Here is a 27,837-nt window from a genome sequence, read left to right on the forward strand (position 1 = left end):
ATGGGCTTGGTTACAAGACCGGGGTGGGGGGGGGGCACTATTCAAGAGAGGGCTTTATTTTTCACTGGCTCTTGGAGACTAGGGCACTATTCGAGATAGGGCACTATTCGAAAAAGGGCTCTAATCGCGCGAGTACGGTACTACTAGTATGCGAAGGACTAAAGCCTAAAGGCTAAACTAGTACAGGGCAAGGCCTTTCCTTCACGTTAGGGTAGCGATCCTTCCTAGATGCTATCGCCATTCATTGTTACTTTTTACTACAATGAGTCGTGTTTCTCCGAAAATAAAGTCAGCTGCCATTAGGCATTACTTAGTACAGAGTCAGTACTCTCACAACAGTCAGTAGCGGCTCGCCTAGCTAGGCCTAGGCGCCTAGCGCCTGGACTTGTAAAAATTAATTATTTTGCAAGTCTTCAATCATGTTTGCATGTACGCGCTATCCAGCCATGTGGCGTGAACAGATTGCTTGATCAATTGACGTGAAAGGTAGCGAGTCGTAGACCCGGGTGCTCGAATCAGAAACGATTTGACAGGTGTGAAATTTCTCATTTGTAAATCTCAACAATGTCAGAATATACTTTTGGAGAGGCGATGGAACAGGGAAGGGAGTCTGGCTTGACCCACCCAGCAGGAATTCAGAACCTGGGTGCGCTACAACACAATTACAAGCTACAGTACGCAGTAAAATGGTCGTATTTCCTTCGGATTTTTTATTTGAAAATTGGGTGCTCGAATCAGAAACAGCAAACTCGTCAGATCGTCTCCGATTCAAGCACACGGGTCTACCATCGTCTACGCTTGGTGTGGCATTCGAGGGCAGGTAGCAGTAACTTACTACTTCGTTTTTGAGAGCAAGAAGGTCATTTCGACAAGTACTCTGCCTCTGATGTCTGTGATGATACCACAGAAACCACAGCATGTGACGACACGCAAGCAAACTCTGCATCCCTTTCGGAAGAGGAAACAAATGTGCACGCGCCCTCAGTCAGCGATGGCTCTGAAATCAACCATGCCTGCTGATGACCATGCTGCACATTGCCTTCTTGAATGTATGTAGTATCAGGCGCAAGACAGCCGAAGTGCAAAAGTTCTTGTCAAACAGAGGCATTCATGTCTTTGGTATGGCTGAGACTTGGCTCACTCCAGATATCTTGGACAGTGAACTTACTATCCCACATTTCAAGCTACATCGGAAGGATAGATTGCAGCAACGTGGTGGTGGTGTTGGCATATACTGCCATGAATCTGTTCTTGCGCGAAGACGAACTGACTTGGAGACTGACTTAGAGCTGCTGTGGATAGAAGTTAGCGTTTCCAGTGGCATAGTGCTGGTTGGATGCTGTTATCGTCCACCAGACAAACCTGTAGCATTCTGGACCTCCCTGGAGTCCAACCTAGACGCATCAGTTCATGCACCAGGAAAGAAGGTTCTGGCAACTGTCATGCTGGGTGATTTCAACGTTGATATGAAAATGAACCAGTCACCCATGGCCATACGAGTAACTGACTTGTTTAACAAGCTAAGGTTTGCCGGCGACTCCTGAAGTCTGCAAAAATAACCTTTGATATCTATGAATCAAAATCCAATTTGAATAAATTGTGTCACTTAGAATCTCTGCAATTTCGCCGTATCTTTATTTCTCTTGCGGTTTTATTTAAGTACATCAAATTTCACCCAGAATATCTCTCTCGCTTTGCGATAACCATATCACGTAGTGCCCGTAGGCCCAAAAAGCTCGTTTTTAACTCACATGGTCGTATTTTTTCATCCCTTTTCCTACAGAAAACTGGTTCTCTTTGGAATTGTCTTCCACCCCGATTGACAACTTTAGATTCCCTATCTGAATTCAAGCGTCATTTACGTATTCACATTGCTAAGTATCAGTTCGACTGCACTGGTACACCTTTGATGTGCAATCATTGATTTACATGCTTGTTCTTTTCTTTTCTGTCTTACTTTCTTTCCTTGTGTTTCTTATTATTCCTTTTTAAAACCAACATTTCACACTCACTTTGCACACTTTCTCCCGCATCCATAACTATGTTACTAGTACATACACAAATAGGAGATCCCCCAGATAGGCGTTAGCCTTTGGGTAATCCTGAAATAAAGATTATTATTATTATTACTGAAGTATTATTATTAACAAGTTTGGTATGACAAATTATGTGTCTTCACCAACACGTGCCACCACCCTTACTGAGTCAATCATTGATCTCTTCCTATCAACTTGCCCGCTGACGGGACCTTGTGAGATAGCCTACCTAGACATTAGTGACCACTTTGCAGTACTTGGGAATCTCTCTGTGGCAGGGTTTGCACCAGGCCGTACTTCCAGCTACAGACCTACACGCCGCATCCATAAGATAAACTGGGACACCTTCAACAGCGATCTCAGTGTAGAGCAGGCCTCTCTGCTCGCCATAGATGATGTCAACACCCTTGCATCATCTTTCATCGCCTCCATAGTGTCAACATTGGATAAGCATGCACCCGTGCGGATGAGGCGAAATCGGGATAGACGTCCCTGCCCGTGGGTATATGATGATGAACTTGTGGCCTGCGTACGGGAGCGAGACAGACTCCATCGACTGCTCATGAAGAACCGCTGCAATGATGATCTCCACAGTCAACACCGCACTGCTCGTGCCAAGACCAGGAAGCTGGACAGGAGCCTGAAGAACACGTATTTCATCCAGCAGTGCCAGACTTCTGACCAACGTAAACTTTGGTCAGTCATCAATACTGTGGTTGGCCGGAAGAAACAATCGCACACTGCTCAAGTACCCATATCGGATCTTAGCAAGCTGTTTGGTGACGTTGTCCATGATCCCCAGCGTCCTCCTCAGCTCTGTTCTCCCTCTGGTCCAATGGCGGAAGGGGCATTTACCGACTTCAGTGTAGTGACAGTCGAGGATGTGGCAAGCAGTTTGAAATCTGTCAACCCTTTCAAGGCAACAGGCAGTGACCAAGTTCCAAGCATCATCCTGCAAAAGTGTTATCCAACCATTGCCCCCAAACTTACACGCATCATTAATATATCCCTGTCCTCCGGTGAGTTCCCCCTGTCCTTCAAGTTGTCCCACATCAGTCCGCTCTTCAAGAGTGGAGACCCAAATTTGCCAAAGAACTACCGCCCTGTGTCACTGCTCCCAGTTATCTCCCGCATCACAGAAGTATTTGTAAAAAATCAGATCACGCAGTACTTGGACTCCAAGCAACTTCTTCCGCCTACTCAGTTCGCCTACCGAAAGCTTCACTCCACAGAAGATGCCTTAACGTATGCTGTTGATCGATGGCAAATGGCACGGGCAGAGCGCAAGTATACCGGCATCGTGTTTGTCGACATGTCAAAGGCCTTTGACCGCGTCAGGCATGAGCGACTCGTTACTGAACTGTTTAAGCTAGGCATCTCGGGAACTGCACTCAACTGGTTCTGCAGTTACCTGTCTGGCCGGACACAGCAGATCAAATTGCAGGATCAGTTGTCAGGGACTGTTCCTTGCTCTCGCGGTGTTCCGCAGGGCAGTGTCTTAGGCCCACTCCTGTTTGTAATTTACACTGCTGACGTCAAGTCAACGATGCCTCCGGATGTGGCAGATCAGGAATTCGCTGATGACATCGCTCTCGATTGCTCCAACGCGTGTCCCAAGCAAGTCTGCGCGTCTCTGTCGTCTGCAGTGACCAACCTCGCCAAGTGACATCGGCCTACTTCTGAATGCCCAGAAAACCCAAGTTCTGTTTGTAAAGCCAAGAGGCGGTGCTGATGTTCAAGAACATGTACGTTGTCGAGGACAACCCCTGGAAGCAACAACATCTGCGAAATACCTGGGTGTTGTAATCGACAATGACCTCTCCTGGCAGCCACATATCAGCCATGTAACACGCAAGATCGGGCCAGTAATTGGACAGCTATGGCGACACGGCAGGTCCCTGAGCCTAAGAGCCCGCCAAGTCTGGTATGTCAGCATGATACAGGCTAATCTGTCCTATGGATCCAACTGTTTCTTCTCCAGTCTTTCAAAGCAGCTCCTGGATAAACTCCACCGCCTGTCAAAATCCGGTGTCAGAGCGACCCTGCAGCAAAGGACTCTGGTCCCGACTGCCCCCTTCTCGAGCTACTGGGTGTGCCAAGCTTGCCACAGCTTCTCTTCCAGAAGCTTGCCATCTTCGTTTTCAAATGTTTAAATGACAAGACAAGTCCCCTGTTAAAGAATCTGTTCGTGCCGATCAACGACCCTGCCACACCTCAGCTGAGGACGACACGGGGTCAAGTGTCAAGCCTGCTGAGAGTTCCGTTCCTCCCTGGTCCTGCTGGACGTCGTTCAATTCAGTTTGTTAGCAGCATTCTGTGGAATGCTCTCCCAGTTGCAGTCCGTACGGAAGGTGATTGGCAGACATTTAAAGCTCTAGCCACGGCTCTCGACTTGCCCAGCCTTTACCCATATTAACATTCTGTGTACCTAACTTCATGTCGAAATCCATTTTAACAATCCGCATATCTCTCCTCCCCCCCCCTCTCTCTCTCTGTGTCTCTGACACACACACACACACACACACACTCTTCCTCTCTTTCTCTCTCTCTCTCTCTCTCTCTCTCTCTCTCTCTCTCTCTCTCTCTCTCTCTCTCTCCCTCCCTCTATCTATCTATCCATCTCTCTCTCTCTCTGTTGTTATTATTGTTGTTGTTGTTGTTGTGTTTGTTTGAAGAAGGGGTTGTGTTTGTTGTTGTTTGAATTTGAATTCTTTATTCTCACGATGGCACCATTGTTGTTGTTGTTGTTGTTGTTGTTGTTGTTGTTGTTGCTGCTGCTGCTGCTGTCGTTGTTGTTGCTGTTGCTGTTGGTCATTTTGTAACAGCTTGTACAATTCCCTGTCCAGGTAGTAAAGCCGTCTCTCTCCTCTCTCTCTCTTTCTCTCTCTCTCTCTCTATCTCTCTCTCTCTTTTTTTACATACAAAGTGTCTTGCTGGCGAATTGCTGGCATTATGGAGCAACAGAAGTTCCGCTGTAGATACTGTTCTACTGAGGCGGTGGCTTTTGTTGTGTGATGACATAGATACTTCGAAGTACGTGGCAAAAGCCAAGCTGAAACACCAAAAGCAAAATTGAGTTAAATACACACACAACACATGTACAGTACCAACAAGACAATGAACTCACTGCATGCTGGGGTGTTCAGGTGAACCCACTGCATGCTGGGGTGTTCAGGTGGACCCACTGCATGCTGGGGTGTTCAGGTGGACTCACTGCATGCTGGGGTGTCCAGGTGCACCCACTGTATGGTATCATACTTTACACAATCATCACCGAAGCACAGCGATTCAATGCCAAGTCAAATAGCATTGAGCAAGACAAGTCTCCCATACATCAGTCCAAGAAGCTAGGTTGTGGCAGACGCACAGCTGACATGAATGAAGTACATGTATGTAAAAGTAGAGTGGAAGGTGGGAAGCTTGGAACAATAAATCAACCACAAAATTGTAATGCCACATGAGTTCCAAACAATCCAAATCAGACGATACCAGATAGACTCAGTGTCACCCACCCTGGGCAATAAGCGTGAACAGTGAGAAGTTCCAGGCAGGCCGAATCACAGCAGTACATGTAACATCAACTATACAATTGCCCAACGACATGCCTCATGTCACTTTGCCTTCCAACAGAATCACATAAATCCTAGCAGTGGTACACTGATGAAAACTGGTGTGAAAATATCCTCCCCGGATAGATATACAAGTAGGTACATGAATGTGTGGAAACAGGAGGTGGAAGGATGGTTTGAAGTGGGGAGAGGGGGTGGGGAGAGGGGGGGGGAGGGGGGGGTACTACCCTGTACAGGTACAGGCGTCGCCAAAAGAACTCCGACCGATACCATGGTTACAGTGGTATGGTAGATCTGTACGTGTTCACCGGCGATACTGCACCGTGGCATGCATGCACGTCAGTAGCAGCACAGCACTGAACAGTTATAGCCAAGGCAGCGTAAACTGTTTACCACGTAATGCCCTACACAAGAGTAATTTCATCTCCCGCATTGTTGAGTGCGACAATCCAGTACAGGTCACCTGTGACGTTCGGGATGGTTTCTGTGACGCCCGTTCTCTCGTGTCTACCAGTGAGAGTGTGACGATCGTGATCAACTGTTAGAAGAATGATGTCACCAGTTTGCCACGGTTGACCAAGGGCTGTGCCGGTGTGGTAGTTACCAGCACTATGGCCGAACCAACCAAAACACTGTGCCGTGTCCTGTTGGTATTGTTCAAGCTTTGGATTACTGGACGAACAGGCAGAGAGGAAGATGTAACCACCGGCGGTCTTGTCAATCCTCACCTTCAGTGTACTGCTGCCAGTATCAGTGACCATAGGTGTGGTACATGCTGATCTATAACCACCACTGGTCCTTTTCAGTGTGCGACCAACATTGGTGATATTCAACTGACTGCCACAGCGATTTCCATCAAACCTCGGAGTCGCCGACACCACCAGCTTCTGTGGACTACCCTTCAGATGGACACAACCAATCTTGGCTGAGATGTTGTAGTGGCCAGTTTGCAATGGAGTATGTCGGGCCTGTATTTTTCCGGTAGCAGGTGTAAGCTGTGTACACATGGTGGTTGTGTCCTCATCGAGACCGGATATTGATATCTCCAGTCCAATGTTTTCCACTTGCTCTTGCTCCACGATACTTGGGACAGCACTGTCTGGTAGCTCTATAGAGATGTTCAAATGGTAGTTAAGATGGGCATCGTCGGGACTCTTCAGTGTGCCATCAGCAACATCCAGCACTGCTCCTGTTTTGCTGATGTCATTGAGTAGGGATGTGGTGTCCGTCGTGCCAAACACAATGCCACTGGTGACACATGGCTCTTTCTCGTCCTCCGCAGTTTTCATGGATTTCACGATAGACGCATCCACCCAGGACCACACACGGAGAAGCTCAACATCGTCCTCAAATGACTGAAGAATGCTGGCAGCACTCTCTCCTTTCGACACACACTCATGAAGTTGGTGTAGTTGCTTCTCCAGAGGTTCCAGTTTCTGCAACCTCAGCTGATCGAGCTCGGATAGAAGAGAGGCCTCTCGCTTCTTCACAGTCTCCATCAGTGGCTTGAAGAAGTTAGATACCTTCTCTGAAGTAAACTCGGTTTGACTGTGTACCATTCGAATGTTCTTCTCCACGGTCTCTATGACACTGCTGACAACACCATCACATTCTGATGTACAACTGCTCAGCTTAGTGGAAAGTGTGTCACGAGTGTTTTGTGCAGCACTGGCAATATCCATCACACTGGTGTCTTCATCATGTCTATGTGCTCCAGTGTGCATGCAATGTGCACACAATAGCTGATTGCACTCCAAGCAAAACTGTTTCAACACTTCATTCGTGTGTAGAGCACATCTATGCTGGACCACTGTGCCACTGCTGTTGCCACTGCTTGTTGACTCTGTGGAGGATGCAGACAGCGACTTCACTGTGTGTCCTTTGCCGAGTTTCGACAAAGGATGTACAGCAGCGTGCTGCTCACAGAATTTGAGGCTGCAGTTCTCACAACCCACTGCAGCTGGCTTTCCATCCCAGCATTCGTCACAGGTTTGAATGACCTGATCTCGGCCTGCAGCCGCTCCAGTCATCATGGTCATCGTATCGCTTGCTTGAACGACATTCGGTAGCGATCGTAACGGCTCTGTACCAACAGGCAATTGCGTAGCGGACAAACACCGCGGACACTTTATGGAGCCATCAAATCCCAAGCTGTTCTGCAGGCACGGCACACACAGTGCGTGCAAACACGAAACAAACTTTAGAGTGGTCGTGGACGACCCACAACCACCACACTGCACTACGGACGACATTATTTTACGCTCCTGAAGCCAGTGCACTAGTGAAGGAGCTGAATCTTCGTACAATCTGAAGGGCCCAGTGTAATCAATAGATCTACGGGTTGCAGTTCATCAACAAGATCAATCATCAAGTAACAGTTTTGTCTTCGCGACTGTTTTCTCCTTTGTAGTGTGTGTAAATGAGGCCGAGCCTCAAACTAATAAGTCAGTGAGCTCTGCATATATGATGGACCCAGCAGCGGGCCTGTTCCTATAACGGGGGGGGGGGGGTAACGGGTCGGTTTGGGTGTTCTCCCAGGTTATGCGACAACGTCAAATCCGCCATATATAGGAGCCAGTTGGGTTGGCAAAATGCCCAAAGCGGGCACAGAAACCCCTTATATAGAAGAATTTGGGGTGGCAATGACGTGTATCGCATAACCTCTTATAGAGGTCGGTTTGAGTCGCATATATGGACAGCTCAGAGTGCACAGTGCTAGAGCTCTAGAGGTGCATATCGTATGCCTTATAGACACAAAATAATAGCTTGTAGCTCAGAGTACACAGCGTCATGTACACTCTGTGCTTCAAATAAGCAAAAAAGCAGATGTAGAAGGTCAACTAAATACAGTCAGTATCGCCTATACTAGCGTTGGTGTTTGATTTTGAGCATGTTATCACTATAAGCGATATATCACTATGACCGATACTGCATGCAATGTATGCGAGTGGGGTGTCAAACGACTCAGGGCGTCGTGCACATACGCACTGCATAGCTGGCTACAGCTCATGTCACACAACATCAGCATTTCCTCACGATGGAGGCATATTTGGCAACTTTTACAAGCAGAACTCACCAAACAACACTGGACAAGTTAGTTCTTCACGAAGAAGTAGCACCCTGTTCTCCTCTGACACCACTTGATTTTACATCAATCACTATAATCGATGCAAAAATAATGCAATGAAGGTCTTTTGAAATAAGAATGTGATCACTATAGGCGATATATTACTATAGACTATTATTACTATACGCGATAACTGTGTATACTTAGTTATGGCAAATGAAAATGAATTTGAGAAATTGATCACTATATCCGGTATATTACTGTAGCCGCCAACCTTATAGGCGATACGGACTGTAAAAGGAAAACTGAAGATCAGAGGATCAACTAAAGGAAATCAAATTTTTTCTGAAAAATAATGCCTTTCGGAGTGGAAAAATGGGACGCGATCATGCACATGTGCACAGTAAATAGTTTGACCATGACTTCGCAGCGCGTGCTCGAGTCGAGACAAGATTTGAGGAAGAAGCTCAGCCACTAATGGACCTGCGGATTTGTTTTGACAGTTTTTGGATAGCTCGGTTCTCCTGCCGACGTGTCGTGGAGATGAAGACGCGGGAGAGTAATCTGTCACCCACGACGCGGCCTCTCATTCTGCGTACTGGACGATGCAAGAAGCCGAGGAGGGGGACGCTTCGCAAACTCAAACGATCGATCGAGTTCCTGAAAAACGGAAAGGGCGATCTCCACCACCAACGCCACTGGATTCGACTCCCGCGAAGAGGTCGTTCAGTGCCCCTCTTCACTGTCGACGAATCGTTCATCTCAGGTATCTGGCTGTGGGATTGTCTGCGTGCCAGAATCCTGGATGTGGCAAACCTCTGGCGCTCATTGATTGCGTTGAAGAGAAGAGGTACGGGTGGGATTTTGAATGCTCTAGGCATGGAAACTCTGTCGTTATTCGCGTATTGTCGTTATATCCGCAGTCGTTACTACGGAGGATTACTATTAGCAAGACGAAATTCGCGTTCGCGTTCGCTCTCCAAGGAAAGTCGAACTCAGTGACGGAATTCGCGTTATGAGAAGGATTAGCAAACAGAATTCGCACATGCATGACGTTGACACGACGTACATAATTATTATTTTTCGATTTTGACAGCATGTTACAAGGCGAGGACGCGACGACTTCTACAACACAAAAAACGAAAATTATAAAAAATCCTACCAACCCCTAGAGTAACCATGGTAACGAGGGTCCGAACCTGGGTTTTCCCAATACGGTTCAAATGATCGCAAGACCGGGACTCTGCCAACCGGGTTATTATTATTATTATTAACTTTTATTTTACTAGGGTGTTTCCCACAGACCTACATGTATGGTCTTCTTACGGGAGCCCCTAGGAAGGTTATGCATGAGCGAATAAATGAGCGGTAATCGGTACAAGTACGAACAGTGGAAGGCAGCATATTCCACCGGTCAGCAGCGAGATAGCCAATCCGAGAAAAGCCAGCCGTACTCTGTGCTGGGGGTAATGCCAAAGAAAAAGACACCTGGGATCTCGTAGTGGCAGTGGTGTGAGAGCTACAGCAGCGGCTGGTAAAGATTTCTTGAAGCAAAGAGCTGCATGTTCCGCTATGGATGCACTGGAACAAAAGAATGAACAATTTCAAATTGACGCGCACCGAAATATGATAAAGGCTGTAAAGGCTAAGAATGTGTGAAGCACTGGTAAACTTATCAAAACCAAATACTATTCTGAGGGATCTATTGAACAAACGGACATACTTATCATAGTTCATAGAACTTAGGGAATGGATATAAGCGCTGCTTGCATACTCCAAGGTTGACTGAATGACACTTAAATAGAAGGTACGCCGAGCATGGTATGGCAGAAGATGGCGGGATAAGCGGTATGCACCAAGTTTCCTGTTGACAGAGCCTACAAGGTTGTCTATTTGTGGGCCAAAAGTCAAGTTTTCGTCAAGTACAATACCCAAGTAACGAGCAGACTGCGTGCGGGGAACATGGACACCATCAATGGTGACATAGGCAGACATCGGGACATCGGTGGTCTTGCGGTGGAGCAGTATGAACTTCGTTTTAGCCGGATTTAATTTCATTCGCTTTCCTTTCAGATAATCCGATAACTTAATAAGATCGCCGTTCAATTTGTCCACGACTTCTTCAGTAGTGTCACCAGCTGCATACATGTTAACGTCGTCAGCGAACTGAAGTACAGATGAGGCACTCACACATCCAGGAAGGCCTCTTACGTAAATGCTGAATAGCACTGGGCCCAACACAGACCCCTGCGGCACTCCTTGGCTGCACGATGCACGAATCAGATTGTCCGGCGCTATGAGCTGCTGTGTCCTGTCACTCAGGTAATCTTTGAACCATGCCAAAGCCGCATCACTAACTCCGCAATTAAAAAGTTCGTTCAGTAGCAGCTGATGGTTGACGCTGTCGAACGCCTTCCTCACATCTGCGAGAACGACGCCAATGACCTTCTTCGAATCGAGATCCCTTTGCCAGCTGTCGATCGCAACAGCCAGAGCCTTTTCACATGAATGATGCCGTCTGTACGCAAATTGTTGTGGCGGGATGATGGTGGGGTTCTCCAGTAGGAGGTGAGTAAGCTGGCGATATACATGCTTCTCGAGGACCTTACTAGCAATGGGCAAGAGAGAGACGGGTCGGAAGTTTCGCGGCTCTGAGCGGTCTCCGCCTTTGAAAAGGGCTCTGACGGATGCGTGTTTGAACAAAGCTGGAAACTTGCTCTTCTCAATGGATGCCTTGAATATTGCACACAGTGAGCCTGCTAGAACTTCATGGCAATTCTTAAACAGGATCGAGGGTATTCTGTCCGGCCCCGGAGCCTTGTGCACGTTCAGAGTGCGAAGAATCTTCAAGATGTTGGTGACTGTAGGCTGCGGTATGGATCACATTGACGGCTGGCGATGTGGACCGAATGGACAGAGAAGTGGCAACCCTATCAGGATCAGTGACAATGTGTTGGAAAACCTGTGAGACTCCTTTGTGGTCGATTCCTTCGCCACTGTCCTTAGCCTTTCTGCGGAGCAATGCATTCATCAGGACCCATTGGTTCCGGGGCTGTTTCTTCACCGACATAAATTCATTCTGGTAATACCTGGAGCGGAGACGTCTGTTCAATAGCGTTCCTTCCCGCCGCACCCGACGGTATTCTTCTAAAAGGGCAGGATCGTTTGATCCTTTCTTTCTGACTCGACGGTGGAGGTACTGTCGCCGTGCAAGGAGAGACCTAAGTTCTCGAGTAATCCATGGCTTTGGCAATCGTTTAATCAGTTGAATGTTTTTCACTACATGTGGATCTAGCTCGTCCAGGACATCATTAATGCTGCCATGCCATTTGTCTGCAAGGTCATGAACAGTAGTGTCAGCGGTGATTTTGTTTCCAGTCTCCGTGAGGGCTGAACCAATTCTTTCTGACATCTCTTCAAAGTCAAGTGTGGAGAGAGGCTTCTTTCGAGTTCTGACACGGATACGTTGTGGTCTGTCCACCTGGCTTCCTATTTCAAGACAAGCCTTTACAGCAAAGTGATCACTAATGGGATCTGGGATGACATTCACATTAACAGCAGTGATATCGCTAGTAATGCAGATTACATCCAAACAAGACGTGGAACGGAATCTGGTTGGCTCAGCCACTACATTACGAACATTGTGGGCAGCACACATATCTCTGAAGTGGGAAGGAAGTGGATCGGATAAACAGTCTACATTTAGATCTCCTAGAATGCATAGCGAACCATGCTTGATTTGGCGAGTCACATCATCAATATAGCTAGTAAACTGTTCCCAGAATCCTACTCTTGACGACGGGGGTCGGTACACACAAACTATAGGCAGGCACCACGTGATGCGTCCGGGTCTGCGGAACTCTAGTACCACACTCGCTGCCTCAAGCTCGCTATCATGTGGGCTTAAGTGAACGAAACCCATCCGTATTGTTCTTCGAACATACAGCAGTACACCACCTCCTCCCTTTCCTCCACATCTGTCCCGTCGAATGAGTTCAAAACCAGGCCGTGAAATCGTCGAGTCCGCGATCGACGCATCCAGCCAAGTTTCAGTAATGCATAAAATGGAGAAAAAAATGACGGTCCTGTCAGTGGACATGGAAATCCAGCCGAATGACCGGGGCCTGCGGCCTCAGAACGCGTGCATGCAGTGCACAATGAATACAGTCAGGTTTTCCGAGGGAAAGCAAACACACTTGCCCTACCACTCAAGCGATAGGGCTGAAGCTTATTCAAGACTACAAGACTTATGACGTTCTTTCCAGATCCAACCTCTCGGTTGGGGGTTGTGCGTTGAAGCACACCATGCTAACGGTTTACGTTGTCCTCTCTTGGTCACCACTCTCCCTATTGCCAGTATTGTAATTACTATTCATGTATTGTGCCTTTAATTTCTTCCGTATTTGTCTTTTGATGCGTTGCCGGCATGGCGATACTGAGATCTATTGGTCAGTAGAGTGCCTATAGCCTCACCGGCACTGCTACTATATGTGGCTGTGGCGACCCCCATTCAATGTCTTGTCCTCCCCAAACCGTACCCCAACTCTCTCTCTCTCTCTCTCTCTCTCTCTCTCTCTCTCTCTCTCTCTCTCTCTCTCTCTCTCTCTCTATCTATCTATCTCTCTCTCTCTCTCTCTCTCTATCTCTCTCTCTCTCTCTCTCTCTCTCTCTCTCTTTATCTGTCTTGTCTTACCTTTTTTTTCTGGTTACGTGCATTTCAAGTAAATAAAACAAAGTGTCATAATGATTTTGCAGACGAGGAAGAGTCGCACGTGGAAAGCGAGCTTTCAGGCGAAAAATATTTGGAGAAGTCCACATCCAGCAAGAAACACTAGTGTAGTTACCGGCTGGGAGAAACACAAGAAGGATCTTACTGCTGAACGTACATATGGGTACTGCCGTGTCTTCTGCTGTCCCTGACGATAGTTATAATCGAGCGTCGGGAGGACATAGTGGAAGCTTTCCTCAGGACTGGCACTATGGAGCAGTAACAGCATGAAAACTAGCTCTAATCTCTATGACTCCGGTTTGTTCAGTATTTCCTGTGCCATTTTTTACCCGTGTACGAAAAACTACAAAACGTGCATACGTGCATAAGGCTTTACAAACCAAGTCACTTTATACATGCTTCCTGCTAGTGAATTGCTGGCATTATGGAACAACAGCAGTTCCGCTATTGATCCTGTTCTACTGAGTCTGTGGCTTTTGTTGTGTGATGGCATAGGTACTTCGAAGTACGTGGCAAACGCCAAGCTGAAGCACCAAAAGCAAAATTGAGTTAGCCCCATCCCTCACACAAACAAGTCAACAAAGAGGCATCTTTGGATTGAGGAGTGCTGGTTTCGAAACAACTGGTTTGAAGCTCAAAGTAGAGCTGGTGTTAGCTCAGAGCAGAGTTGCTGTTAGCTCGAAGTAGAGCTGCTGTTAGCTCAAAGTAGAGCTGCGGTTAGCTCAAAGTAGAGCTGCGGTTAGCTCAAAGTAGAGCTGCTGTTAGCTCAAAGTAGAGCTGCGATTAGCTCAAAGTAGAGCTGCTGTTAGCTCAAAGTAGAGCTGCTGTTAGCTCAAAGTAGAGCTGCTGTTAGCTCAAGGTAGAGCTGCTGTTAGCTCAAAGTAGAGCTGCTGTTAGCTCAAAGTAGAGCTGCGGTTAGCTCAAAGTAGAGCTGCTGTTAGCTCAAAGTAGAGCTGCTGTTAGCTCAAAGTAGAGCTGCTGTTAGCTCAAAGTAGAGCTGCTGTTAGCTCAAAGTAGAGCTGCTGTTAGCTCAAAGTAGAGCTGCTGTTAGCTCAAAGTAGAGCTGCTGTTAGCTCAACGTAGAGCTGCAATGCTAAATGGATGTAATATAGCGCAAGGCAGAGCCGCAGCAAATAGCTAGATAACACCAGTTGTGAGAGTGGACCCGGTTAGTGGGTACGATAATATTATGATGGTGTGAATAAGTTGGATAGGGAGGGATGGTGGGAAAAGAAACACTGCTGAAGCACGATCCGTTGTCTGGAAGAGCACAACAGGGCAAGCAAGATTTGTTTTTCTTTTCCGCAAAAATGGGCTGGTGCCATTTGTGATTACGCAGCAAAACAAAGCGCATGACGTCAGTCTTGAATGCAGTACAAAGCAATGCAGTGCAGTGTGTGCGCTAGTTCGGATTGTCGCTAACAAGTACTAGCACAGCTAGTACACCATTAAATACACACAACGTGACAAGTGGAAAATTATGTACAATACGTACATGACAGTGAACTCACTGCATGCTGGGGTGTTCAGGTGGACCCACTGTATGCTGGGGTGTTCAGGTGGACTCACTGCATGCTGGGGTGTTCAGGTGGACTCACTGCATGCTGGGGTGTTCAGGTGGACCCACTGCATGCTGGGGTGTTCAGGTGGACCCACTGCATGCTGGGGTGTTCAGGTGGACCCACTGCATGCTGGGGTGTTCAGGTGGACTCACTGCATGCTGGGGTGTTCAGGTGGACCCACTGTATGCTGGGGTGTTCAGGTGGACCCACTGCATGCTGGGGTGTTCAGGTGGACCCACTGCATGCTGGGGTGTTCAGGTGGACCCACTGCATGCTGGGGTGTTCAGGTGGACTCACTGCATGCTGGGGTGTTCAGGTGGACTCACTGCATGCTGGGGTGTTCAGGTGAACTCACTGCATGCTGGGGTGTTCAGGTGAACTCACTGCATGCTGGGGTGTTCAGGTGAACCCACTGCATGCTGGGGTGTTCAGGTGAACTCACTGCATGCTGGGGTGTTCAAGTGAACTCACTGCATGCTGGGGTGTTCAGGTGAACTCACTGCATGCTGGGGTGTTCAGGTGAACTCACTGCATGCTGGGGTGTTCAGGTGAACTCACTGCATGCTGGGGTGTTCAGGTGAACTCACTGCATGCTGGGGTGTTCAGGTGAACTCACTGCATGCTGGGGTGTTCAGGTGAACTCACTGCATGCTGGGGTGTTCAAGTGAACTCACTGCATGCTGGGGTGTTCAGGTGGACCCACTGTATGCTGGGGTGTTCAGGTAGACCCACTGCATGCTGGGGTGTTCAGGTGGACCCACTGTATGCTCGGGTGTTCAGGTGAACTCACTGCATGCTGGGGTGTTCAGGTGGACCCACTGTATGCTGGGGTGTTCAGGTGGACCCACTGCATGCTGGGGTGTTCAGGTGGACCCACTGCATGCTGGGGTGTTCAGGTGGACTCACTGCATGCTGGGGTGTTCAGGTGGACCCACTGTATGGTATCATACTTTACACAATCATCACCGAAGCACAGCGACTCAAGGCCAAGTCAAATAGCATTGAGCAAGGCAAATCTCCCATATATCCTAGAAACTAGATGTAGGTCATGGCACGCGCACAACTGATATGAATGAAGTATGAATGAAGTACATGTATGTAAAATTAGAGTGGAAGGTGAAGCTTGGAACAAAAAATCAAAAAAAAAACAAAAAAGTAATGCCACATGAGTTCAAAACAATCCAAATCAGACGGTATCAGATAGACTCAGTGTCACCCACCCTGGGCAATAAGCGTGAACAGTGAGAAGTTCCAGGCAGGCCGGATCACAGCAGTACATGTAACATCAGCTATACAATTGCCCGACGACATGCCTTATGTCACTTTGCCTTCCAACAGAATCACACAAATCCTAGCAGTGGTACACCGTAAAACTGGTGTGAAAATATCCTCCCCGGATTGATATACAAGTAGGTACATGAATGTGTGGAAACAGGAGGTGGAAGGATGGTTTGGGGTGGGGAGAGGGAGAGGAGGGGGTGGAAAAGGGGGTACTACCCTGTACAGGTACAGGCGTCGCCAAAAGAACTCCGGTCGATGCCATGGTTACAGTGGTATGGTAGATCTGTACGTGTTCACCGGCGATACTGCACCGTGGCATGCACGCACGTCAGTAGCAGCATAGCACTGAACAGTCTGCGCTGCACTCTGCTGCCTGCTGCAGTCGGGTCGAGCACTGCATAGCTGAGTGCATCAGGTGTACGCAGGCCTGGCAGCGGGGCGGCATGTGCCGTGTGCTAGGCTAGTAGTGCTAGCACTAGTAGCAGTGGCAGTACATGCGGCCCATGCACCGTACAGCTACCGGTAGCTAGCATAGCATTGGCCGGATTTTCTCGGCGACGGCTGTACCTATCAATACGTTGGTGCACGCGTGGATGTACATTGCACTGCATAACAGTTGAAATCGCTGGGAAACATCCATCCAAGACGTCAGGACACTACCACCTGATAGTGATAGCTGTAGCCAAGGCAACGTAAACTGTTTACCACGTAATGCCCTACACACTACTTTTTTTCAAAAATTGAGGCGGGAGGCCAAAACCGAGCTGCAGGCTCTACTGCATTTGCCTTCAAGCTTGACGATGACTGGCCAAGCCAGCACATGTTCTATATAGACAACCGCATGAGCAGCGGAATTGCGGTCTCTGACATCCTGCAGATCGACCTCCACGGCCGTCGTGGATTTTGTTCAGTAACTGTCTCGAGCGTGGCGGTCCGGGATCGTGTGCTTTCCCAAGGCATCTCTGTTGCTGGTAAGCCCGTTCAGTTAACTATCAGTGGCGCTGACGTTGTCAGCGTCCATGTGTTTGGATGCCCCCATTCCCTGTCGGATTGTGCTGTCGCAGCCTCATTCCTGAAATTTGGCTCAGTGATAGGGGTCCCTCAGCGAGGAAAATTCTGGGTTGAGAACTTCGAAATTGAAACCGGCACCAGGTACGTCACCATTCTACCGCGTACAGTCGTACCTTCGTGTGTAGCAGTCGGCCAGCTGAAACTGCGTACATGGCACAAAGGACAGGCTAAAACATGCTGGCACTGCAACAAGCCAAGTCATGAGGCAAGGGACTGCCCCGTACTGAGTACGAAGGGAAAGAAGCGTGGCTGGGAGAAAACCTCCAGTCCGGAAATTGGTCTCAGTGACGACACGCAGCAGCAGCAGCAGCAAGTGGCGTCCACGGACATTACTGCTGGAACAGCGGACGCACATGGCATTACTGGTGCGGCAACTCCCCACAGCGAGGCACGTCATGCGCCAGCCCAAGGGCAGCAGGCCGATCCCCAGCAGCCGCGGCTACCACTGCCTAAGCAGCAGCAGCAGGAACAGCAGCAGCAACCAGAGCAGAAGCACGGATCCAGGATTCCCAGTAGCCAAACTACACCTGTTATTCCAGCCTTCCGGCTGGCATCCCGGGGCAAAGCGGCCCATGCGTCTCCGGATGAGGAAGGTTTCACCCTGGCCTCAGGTAAACACACATTCCATCCCCGCGTCCTCACCCGTGAGCAGTATCCCCAGCCGACAACCGCAGCAGTCAACATGATGATCCGCTGCCGCAGAGAAAGCTGCTAACGGCTACAGTGTCCTGCAAGGTAACTATTCTAGTATATCCACGCTATAACTTTCTTATCATTATTCTCACCTATGTCTGACCTTAACCCTAATGCCGCCCCCTTTTTTCCGGGTCTTTTCACTCAATCCCGTAACCCTTTGCATCATCATCATAGTTTAGGAACTAGATCTCAACCACCCCCGATCACAAGTGCTAGTAGTGCTTCTCAGTCTGAGATAGCGGGCCTCCAGATTAGTTTCCTCAACATTTGTCACTTGCTTAACAAGAAGGACGAGGTCGAGGAATTCATCCAGAAGCACAACATAGACATAATGTGTCTTGCGAGACATTCCTGACCTCAGAGACCCCGGACAGCCTTGTCAACATCCCAAACTATACACTTATCCGTCAAGACAGACCTGGCTTCGGTGGTGGAGTAGCGGCCTATGTACGGAGCTCACTTCATGTTACTCGGCTAGAGGACTTTGCTCGTGGTGATCTTGAACTTCTCTTTCTCCTCGTTCACGGCCTCAATGGTAAACTAATCCTCGGCACAGTCTACCGACCTCCTGGGTCGCTGGTCTCGTACTGGGACAAGCTGACTGACGCTGTGGACTCAGTCCACGCGCCCAGGGCCGGCACGCCTATTGCTTTGGTCGGAGATTTCAATATCGACACATCGTCTTCCAGAGCCGCCCAGCTGACGCATCTTCAACACTTCTGCGGTAACTTTTGTATTTTGAACCACGTCACTGAATCGACGCGTGTTGGACGTGGTGGGTCCAGAACCACCATAGACCTCCTATTGGCTGAGGACGGTGCAGTGGGCTCTTGCCGCGTTCTCCCGCATAGCCTCAGTGACCACCTCCCCATCTTGGCTACCCTTGCCTTCGAAATGCCAACCGTGCCAGTACTCAGATCTAGCCGAAACACCAGAGGAATAAATCTTCCGCAGCTCTGCCAGGACTTGGTCAACTCTCGTCTAGAAGACTTCAGCACGGCGAAATCCTTGGAAGATATGTGGCAGCTATGGTATGACAAGGTCACCTCACTCCTTGACAGGCATGCTCCTGTCCAGGAGCACCGCTTATCCAGCTCTAGACATCAGATTCTTACAAGATCCCCATGGAAAACGGCCGTTTACCATGATGCAGTCCGCGAACGAAATCATGCCCACCATCGTTGGCTCCGAAAACCTACGGACACGGAACTTTACGACACATTTTCAGGTGCCCGCAAAGCAGCAAAGCGGCTTGCTCGTCAGCTGAAATCATCCTACTATACACAACTACTGGACACGTGTCAATCCAACCCCCGTAAAGCTTGGAAGGTCCTCAACGACCTCTGCGGTCGGAAGAAATCGTCAACTCCTACTCGGCTCACTGCGTCTGCCCTCAATGCCCAATTCAGTTCAGTTGTCAGTGATCCGTAGCGACCTGATGTCCTATCCCAACCTGAGGGACCGGGCATAGCAGATGGCTTGAACCGCTTCGAACCAGCCACATGCGAAGAAGTGCTTGCTCTCCTACTGAAGGTAGACGAGAGGAAGGCCACGGGTAGCGACGGAATTCCCTGCTATGTGTTGCGACACTGCGCTCGGGTCCTGGCCCCGTCACTGACTATCTTGATGAACGCGTCACTGGCCATGGGAAAGGTTCCGATGATGCTGAAATTGGCCCATATTCGCCCCATTTTCAAGGCAGGAGACCCCGAAACTGCTAAGAACTACCGCCCTATATCTTTGCTCCCGGTTGTTTCAAAGATCCTGGAAAGGATTGTGCATAAAAGGCTCTGTGTGCTCCTAACCGAACATGACCTCCTTCCTGCCGAGCAATTCGCTTACCGAGCCCACCACTCCACAGAGGAAGCAGTCTTGTTGGCTGTAGATCAATTTTACGAAGCCGCAGACCAGCACCTGCATACCGGCGTGGTGCTCATTGATATGAGCAAAGCTTTCGACAAGGTCCAACATCAGACCTTGCTCCAGGATCTCTTCGAACTTGGTGTCTCCTCTACGGCACTGGACTGGTTTGCGGACTACCTCAGCTCACGACGCCAGTGTGTGGTCACTGCCAACGGTACACGCTCAGAGGAAACAGCTTGCACGTGCGGTGTCCCCCAGGGAAGCGTGCTTGGTCCGATATTATTCGCGATCTACACGAGATGTGTCGCATCAGTAGCTGACCCGGTGCGTACACTAATGTTCGCGGACGACATCATGCTGTACCTGAGCCACGCTAGCGCTCACGCCATCAACATCACCCTTTCCGCAGCAGTGTCGGCTGTCGCCAGGCTACTCGATGCCAAAGGGCTTATCCTCAACACCGGAAAGACGCAAGTGCTTGCAATCAAAGCTGGACGGCAGGCACACCTCGACCTCCACATTACTTGCACTGGCACGCCTCTTGCCCAGACCAGTACGGCTCGCTACCTCGGAGTCACTCTGGACGAAAATCTTCGCTGGTCACCGCAAGTCACCTCTATCGTCCGACGCACGGCTATGAAGCTGCGGATCCTCCGCCAGATCCGGCACTGCCTAACAGTGAGGCAGGCGATGCTGTATTACTCTGCCCTTGTCATACCGGATATTCTATATGCGTCGAAATCGTTTCTCCCAGGACTGTCCGCTGAGCAGCGGAACACAGTAGCCAAACTGGATAAACGTTGTATCCGTTGCGTGGCCGATGAGCACCCATTGGCCCACACTCTTCCCCTGTACACCAGGCTGGGTGTCTGCTCAGTGCTGGAACGAGGAGAATGCAAGCTCCGACTCCTGACATTTAGAATCCGTTCTGGAATCGTCAGTAAGCTGTTGTCGTCCCGAATTGTATTGCAAGGCCCGCCGACAGGTATGACCACTCGAGGTCAATTGGGACGCAACATTCCCCTCCCCCTGGCCCACAGTGCTTCTGGCGCATGCCGACCGCTTCTAGCCAGCTGCCGACTCTGGAATGGCCTGCCCGACTGTATGAAGTCCATAGTATCTGTCCGTGAATTCAAACGCATGCTGCGCGTATTTTACTTCGGTTAAATGTAATGGCTTTTGTAACCTGCTGATGAGGCTTGATAGAATCATGCTACGATGACCCGACTTGTAAATTTGAGATCCATTTTTTTCTGCTCGTCTTGACCCTGCCTCCCCTCATTGCTACTTCCATTTTCGTATTTCTATTTTCATTTATTTTTCTCTTCATTTCTGACTCCTCTTACTGGTTGTCATCGCTTCCATAATATTGGGCAGAACTGCCCGTTTGCCTTGCGATGTAAAATAAATAAACAACAACAACAACAACAACAACAACACAAGAGTAATTTCATCTCCCGCATTGCTGAGTGCGACAATCCAGTACAGGTTACCTGTGACGTTGGGGATGGTTTCTGTGACGCCCGTTCTCTCGTGTCTACCAGTAAGAGTGTGACGATCGTGATCAACTGTGAGATGAATGCTGTCACCAGTTTTCCACGGTTGACCAAGGGCTGTTCCGGTGTGGTACTCATAGGCACTAGCGCCATACCAACCAAAACACTGTGTCTTGTCCTGTTGGTATTGTTCCAGGTTTGGATTACTGGATGAACAGGTAGAGAGGAAGAGGTTTCCACTCTGGGTCTTGTCAATGCTCACCTTCAGCGTACTACTACCAGCATTAGTGACCATCAGTGTGGTACATGCTGATGACCAACCAGCACCGGTCGTATTCAGTGTGCGACCATCATTGGTGATATTCAACTGGCTGCCACCGCGATTTCCATCAAACCTCGGAGTCGCCGACACCACCAGCTTCTGTGGACTACCCTTCAGATGGACACAACTAATCTTGGCTGAGATGTTGTAGTGGCCAGTTTGCAATGGAGTAGGTTGGGCCTGTATTTTTCCGGTAGCAGGTGTAAGCTGTGTACACACGGTGGTTGTGTCCTCATCGAGACCGGATATTGATATCTCCAGTCCAATGTTTTCCAGTTGCTCTTGCTCAACGATACTTGGGACAGCACTGTCTGGTAGCTCTATAGAGATGTTCAAATGGTCGTTAGGATGGGCATCGTCGGTACTCTTCAGTGTGCCATCAGCAACATCCAGCACTGCTCCTGTCTTGCTGATGTCATTGAGTAGGGATGTGGTGTCCGTCGTGCCAAACACAATGCCGCTGGTGATACATGGCTCTTTCTCATCCTCTGCAGTTTTCATGGTTTTCACGATAGACATATCCACCCAGGACCACACACGGAGAAGCTCAACATCGTCCTCAAACGACTGCAGAATGCTGGCAGCACTCTCTCCTTTCGACACACACTCCTGAAGTTGGTGTAGTTGCTTCTCCAGAGGTTCCAGTTTCTGCAACCTCAGCTGATCCAGCTCGGATAGAAGAGAGGCCTCTCGCTTCTTCACAGCCTCCATCAGTGGCTTGAAGAAGTTAGATACCTTCTCTGAAGCAAACTCGGTTTGACTGTGTACCATTCGAATGTTCTTCTCCACGGTCTCTATGGCACTGCTGACAACACCATCACATTCTGATGTACAACTGCGCAGCTTAGTGGAAAGTGTGTCACGAGTGTTTTGTGCAGCACTGGCAATATCCATCACAGTGGTGTCTTCATCATGTCTGTGTGCTCCAGTGTGCATGCAATATGCACACAATAGCTGATTGCACTCCAAGCAAAACTGTTTCAACACTTCATTCGTGTGAAGAGCACATCTATGCTGAACCACTATGCCACTGCTGTTGCCACTGCTTGTTGACTCTGTGGAGGATGCAGACAACGTCATCACTGTGTGACCTTTGCCAGATTTACACATGGGATGGGCCCAGTGTAGTCAATAGATCTGCGGGTTGCAGTTCATCAACATAAGACAATAATCAAGTAACAGTTTTGTCTTCGAGTATAACGACACTCGGCGACTGTTTCCTTCTTTGTAGTGTGTGTAAATGAGGCCGCGCCTCAAACTGATAAGTCAGTGATCGTGAGCTCTGCATCCAGCTCAGGTAGATGGGATTTTGCATGCTCTGGGCATGGAAATTCTGTCGTTATTCGCGTATTGTCGTTATATCCGCAGTCGTTGTAGCGAAGTTGACTGTCTGTAGTCTGTACTACTTAGTAACCTTGGTAACTAACTACCGTACTCGCGCGAGCAGCGCCCCTGGGGCACTATTTTTTTCAATGTCCATCACAGATAGGGCAGTATTCAAGAGAGGGCACAATTTTTTCATTGCTGGTACATTTGCGTCATCCAGCATAAACCAAAGAAAAACAGAGCCTAAAGTGTACTGTATACGTGTAAACGCTCACGACTCCACAGAAACAGGAACAAGACCTGCGATTTTGTTCCTGAAAACACCAGTGCAAAGCAATGGCCAAGAACATTAGAAAAAGAACACCAAACTACTTGCACATGGGCTTGGTTACAAGACCGGGGTGGGGAGCACTATTCAAGAGAGGGCTTTATTTTTCACTTGCTCTTGGAGACTAGGGCACTATTCGAGAGAGGGCACTATTCGAGAGAGGGCTCTAATCGCGCGAGTACGGTACTAGTATGCGAAGGACTAAAGCCTAAAGGCTAAACTAGTACAGGGCAAGGCCTTTCCTTCACGTTAGGGTAGCGATCCTTCCTAGATGCTATCGCCATTCATTGTTTCTTTTTACTACAATGAGTCGTGTTTCTCCGAAAATAAAGTCAGCTGCCATTAGGCATTACTGAGTATAGAGTCAGTACTCTCACAACAGTCAGTAGCGGCTCGCCTAGCTAGGCCTAGGCGCCTAGCGCCTGGACTTGTAAAAATTAATTATTTTGCAAGTCTTCAATCATGTTTGCATGTACGCGCTATCCAGCCATGTGGCGTGAACAGATTGCTTGATCAATTGACGTGAAAGGTAGCGAGTCGTAGACCCGGGTGCTCGAATCAGAAACGATTTGACAGGTGTGAAATTTCTCATTTGTAAATCTCAACAATGTCAGAATATACTTTTGGAGAGGCGATGGAACAGGGAAGGGAGTCTGGCTTGACCCACCCAGCAGGAATTCAGAACCTGGGTGCGCTACAACACAATTACAAGCTACAGTACGCAGTAAAATGGTCGTATTTCCTTTGGATTTTTTATTTGAAAATTGGGTGCTCGAATCAGAAACAGCAAACTCGTCAGATCGTCTCCGATTCAAGCACACGGGTCTACCATCGTCTACGCTTGGTGTGGCATTCGAGGGCAGGTAGCAGTAACTTACTACTTCGTTTTTGAGAGCAAGAAGGTCATTTCGACAAGTACTCTGCCTCTGATGTCAGTGATGATACCACAGAAACCACAGCATGTAACGACACGCAAGCAAACTCTGCATCCCTTTCGGAAGTGGAAACAAATGTGCACGCGCCCTCAGTCAGCGATGGCTCTGAAATCAACCATGCCTGCTGATGACCATGCTGCACATTGCCTTCTTGAATGTATGTAGTATCAGGCGCAAGACAGCCGAAGTGCAAAAGTTCTTGTCAAACAGAGGCATTCATGTCTTTGGTATGGCTGAGACTTGGCTCACTCCAGATATCTTGGACAGTGAACTTACTATCCCACATTTCAAGCTACATCGGAAGGATAGATTGCAGCAACGTGGTGGTGGTGTTGGGATATACTGCCATGAATCTGTTCTTGCGCGAAGACGAACTGACTTGGAGACTGACTTAGAGCTGCTGTGGATAGAAGTTAGCGTTTCCAGTGGCATAGTGCTGGTTGGATGCTGTTATCGTCCACCAGACAAACCTGTAGCATTCTGGACCTCCCTGGAGTCCAACCTAGACGCATCAGTTCATGCACCAGGAAAGAAGGTTCTGGCAACTGTCATGCTGGGTGATTTCAACGTTGATATGAAAATGAACCAGTCACCCATGGCCATACGAGTAACTGACTTGTTTAACAAATTTGGTATGACAAATTATGTGTCTTCACCAACACGTGCCACCACCCTTACTGAGTCAATCATTGATCTCTTCCTATCAACTTGCCTGCTGACGGGACCTTGTGAGATAGCCTACCTAGACATTAGTGACCACTTTGCAGTACTTGGGAATCTCTCTGTGGCAGGGTTTGCACCAGGCCGTACTTCCAGCTACAGACCTACACGCCGCATCCATAAGATAAACTGGGACACCTTCAACAGCGATCTCAGTGTAGAGCAGGCCTCTCTGCTCGCCATAGATGATGTCAACACCCTTGCATCATCTTTCATCGCCTCCATAGTGTCAACATTGGATAAGCATGCACCCGTGCGGATGAGGCGAAATCGGGATAGACGTCCCTGCCCGTGGGTATATGATGATGAACTTGTGGCCTGCGTACGGGAGCGAGACAGACTCCATCGACTGCTCATGAAGAACCGCTGCAATGATGATCTCCACAGTCAACACCGCACTGCTCGTGCCAAGACCAGGAAGCTGGACAGGAGCCTGAAGAACACGTATTTCATCCAGCAGTGCCAGACTTCTGACCAACGTAAACTTTGGTCAGTCATCAATACTGTGGTTGGCCGGAAGAAACAATCGCACACTGCTCAAGTACCCATATCGGATCTTAGCAAGCTGTTTGGTGACGTTGTCCATGATCCCCAGCGTCCTCCTCAGCTCTGTTCTCCCTCTGGTCCAATGGCGGAAGGGGCATTTACCGACTTCAGTGTAGTGACAGTCGAGGATGTGGCAAGCAGTTTGAAATCTGTCAACCCTTTCAAGGCAACAGGCAGTGACCAAGTTCCAAGCATCATCCTGCAAAAGTGTTATCCAACCATTGCCCCCAAACTTACACGCATCATTAATATATCCCTCTCCTCCGGTGAGTTCCCCCTGTCCTTCAAGTTGTCCCACATCAGTCCGCTCTTCAAGAGTGGAGACCCAACTTTGCCAAAGAACTACCGCCCTGTGTCACTGCTCCCAGTTATCTCCCGCATCACAGAAGTATTTGTAAAAAATCAGATCACGCAGTACTTGGACTCCAAGCAACTTCTTCCGCCTACTCAGTTCGCCTACCGAAAGCTTCACTCCACAGAAGATGCCTTAACGTATGCTGTTGATCGATGGCAAATGGCACGGGCAGAGCGCAAGTATACCGGCATCGTGTTTGTCGACATGTCAAAGGCCTTTGACCGCGTCAGGCATGAGCGACTCGTTACTGAACTGTTTAAGCTAGGCATCTCGGGAACTGCACTCAACTGGTTCTGCAGTTACCTGTCTGGCCGGACACAGCAGATCAAATTGCAGGATCAGTTGTCAGGGACTGTTCCTTGCTCTCGCGGTGTTCCGCAGGGCAGTGTCTTAGGCCCACTCCTGTTTGTAATTTACACTGCTGACGTCAAGTCAACGATGCCTCCGGATGTGGCAGATCAGGAATTCGCTGATGACATCGCTCTCGATTGCTCCAACGCGTGTCCCAAGCAAGTCTGCGCGTCTCTGTCGTCTGCAGTGACCAACCTCGCCGAGTGACATCGGCCTACTTCTGAGTGCCCAGAAAACCCAAGTTCTGTTTGTAAAGCCAAGAGGCGGTGCTGATGTTCAAGAACATGTACGTTGTCGAGGACAACCTTTGGAAGCAACAACATCTGCGAAATACCTGGGTGTTGTAATCGACAATGACCTCTCCTGGCAGCCACATATCAGCCATGTAACACGCAAGATCGGGCCAGTAATTGGACAGCTATGGCGACACGGCAGGTCCCTGAGCCTAAGAGCACGCCAAGTCTGGTATGTCAGCATGATACAGGCTAATCTGTCCTATGGATCCAACTGTTTCTTCTCCAGTCTTTCCAAGCAGCTCCTGGATAAACTCCACCGCCTGTCAAAATCCGGTGTCAGAGCGACCCTGCAGCAAAGGACTCTGGTCCCGACTGCCCCCTTCTCGAGCTACTGGGTGTGCCAAGCTTGCCACAGCTTCTCTTCCAGAAGCTTGCCATCTTCGTTTTCAAATGTTTAAATGACAAGACAAGTCCCCTGTTAAAGAATCTGTTCGTGCCGATCAACGACCCTGCCACACCTCAGCTGAGGACGACACGGGGTCAAGTGTCAAGCCTGCTGAGAGTTCCGTTCCTCCCTGGTCCTGCTGGACGTCGTTCAATTCAGTTTGTTAGCAGCATTCTGTGGAATGCTCTCCCAGTTGCAGTCCGTACGGAAGGTGATTGGCAGACATTTAAAGCTCTAGCCACGGCTCTCGACTTGCCCAGCCTTTACCCATATTAACATTCTGTGTACCTACCTTCATGTCGAAATCCATTTTAACAATCCGCATATCTCTCCTCCCCCCCCCCCTCTCTCTCTCTGTGTCTCTGACACACACTCACACACACACACACACACACACACACACACACACACACACACTCTTCCTCTCTTTCTCTCTCTCTCTCTCTCTCTCTCTCTCTCTCTCTCTCTCTCTCTCTCTCTCTCTCTCTCTCTCTCCCTCTATCTATCTATCCATCTCTCTCTCTCTCTGTTGTTGTTATTGTTGTTGTTGTTGTTGTGTTTGTTGTTGTTTGAATTTGAATTCTTTATTCTCACGATGGCACCATTGTTGTTGTTGTTGTTGCTGCTGCTGCTGCTGCTGCTGTCGTTGTTGTTGCTGTTGCTGTTGGTCATTTTGTAACAGCTTGTACAATTCCCTGTCCAGGTAGTAAAGCCGTCTCTCTCCTCTCTCTCCTCTCTCTCTCTCTCTCTCTCTCTCTCTCTCTCTCTCTCTCTCTCTCTCTCTCTTTCTCTCTCTCTCTCTCTATCTCTCTCTCTCTTTTTTTTTACATACAAAGTGTCTTGCTGGCGAATTGCTGGCATTATGGAGCAACAGAAGTTCCGCTGTAGATACTGTTCTACTGA

General features: G+C 48.9%; 2 protein-coding genes across 2 annotated transcripts; one reads left to right on the plus strand and one right to left on the minus strand.

The window, feature by feature from the left end:
* Positions 1–5,805: 5,805 nt before the first annotated feature.
* LOC135816646 (protein PML-like) lies at positions 5,806–7,943 on the minus strand. Its single transcript, XM_065329805.1, has one exon. It carries the CDS (start codon positions 7,855–7,857, stop codon positions 6,010–6,012), a length of 1,848 nt encoding a protein of 615 aa, XP_065185877.1. The 5' UTR covers positions 7,858–7,943; the 3' UTR covers positions 5,806–6,009.
* Positions 7,944–24,510: 16,567 nt separating this feature from the next.
* On the plus strand, positions 24,511–26,460 carry LOC135816859 (uncharacterized). Its single transcript, XM_065329960.1, has 2 exons — positions 24,511–26,127; positions 26,335–26,460. The coding sequence occupies exons 1-2, from the start codon at positions 24,511–24,513 to the stop codon at positions 26,458–26,460; spliced, it is 1,743 nt and encodes a 580-aa protein (XP_065186032.1).
* Positions 26,461–27,837: the final 1,377 nt, after the last annotated feature.

This window comes from Sycon ciliatum, chromosome 5, assembly GCF_964019385.1.
Source record: "Sycon ciliatum chromosome 5, ocSycCili1.1, whole genome shotgun sequence".
Taxonomy (NCBI): domain Eukaryota; kingdom Metazoa; phylum Porifera; class Calcarea; order Leucosolenida; family Sycettidae; genus Sycon; species Sycon ciliatum.

Excerpts from the sequence above, each read along its gene's own strand:
- LOC135816646 (XM_065329805.1), bottom strand. The coding sequence starts at position 7,857 with ATGTCGTCCGTAGTGCAGTGTGGTGGTTGTGGGTCGTCCACGACCACT.
- LOC135816859 (XM_065329960.1), top strand. The coding sequence starts at position 24,511 with ATGGCTGAGACTTGGCTCACTCCAGATATCTTGGACAGTGAACTTACT. Across the intron at positions 26,128-26,334 it reads TGTCAAAGGCCTTTGACCGC|TCAACGATGCCTCCGGATGT; the intron begins GTCAGGCATGAG and ends GCTGACGTCAAG.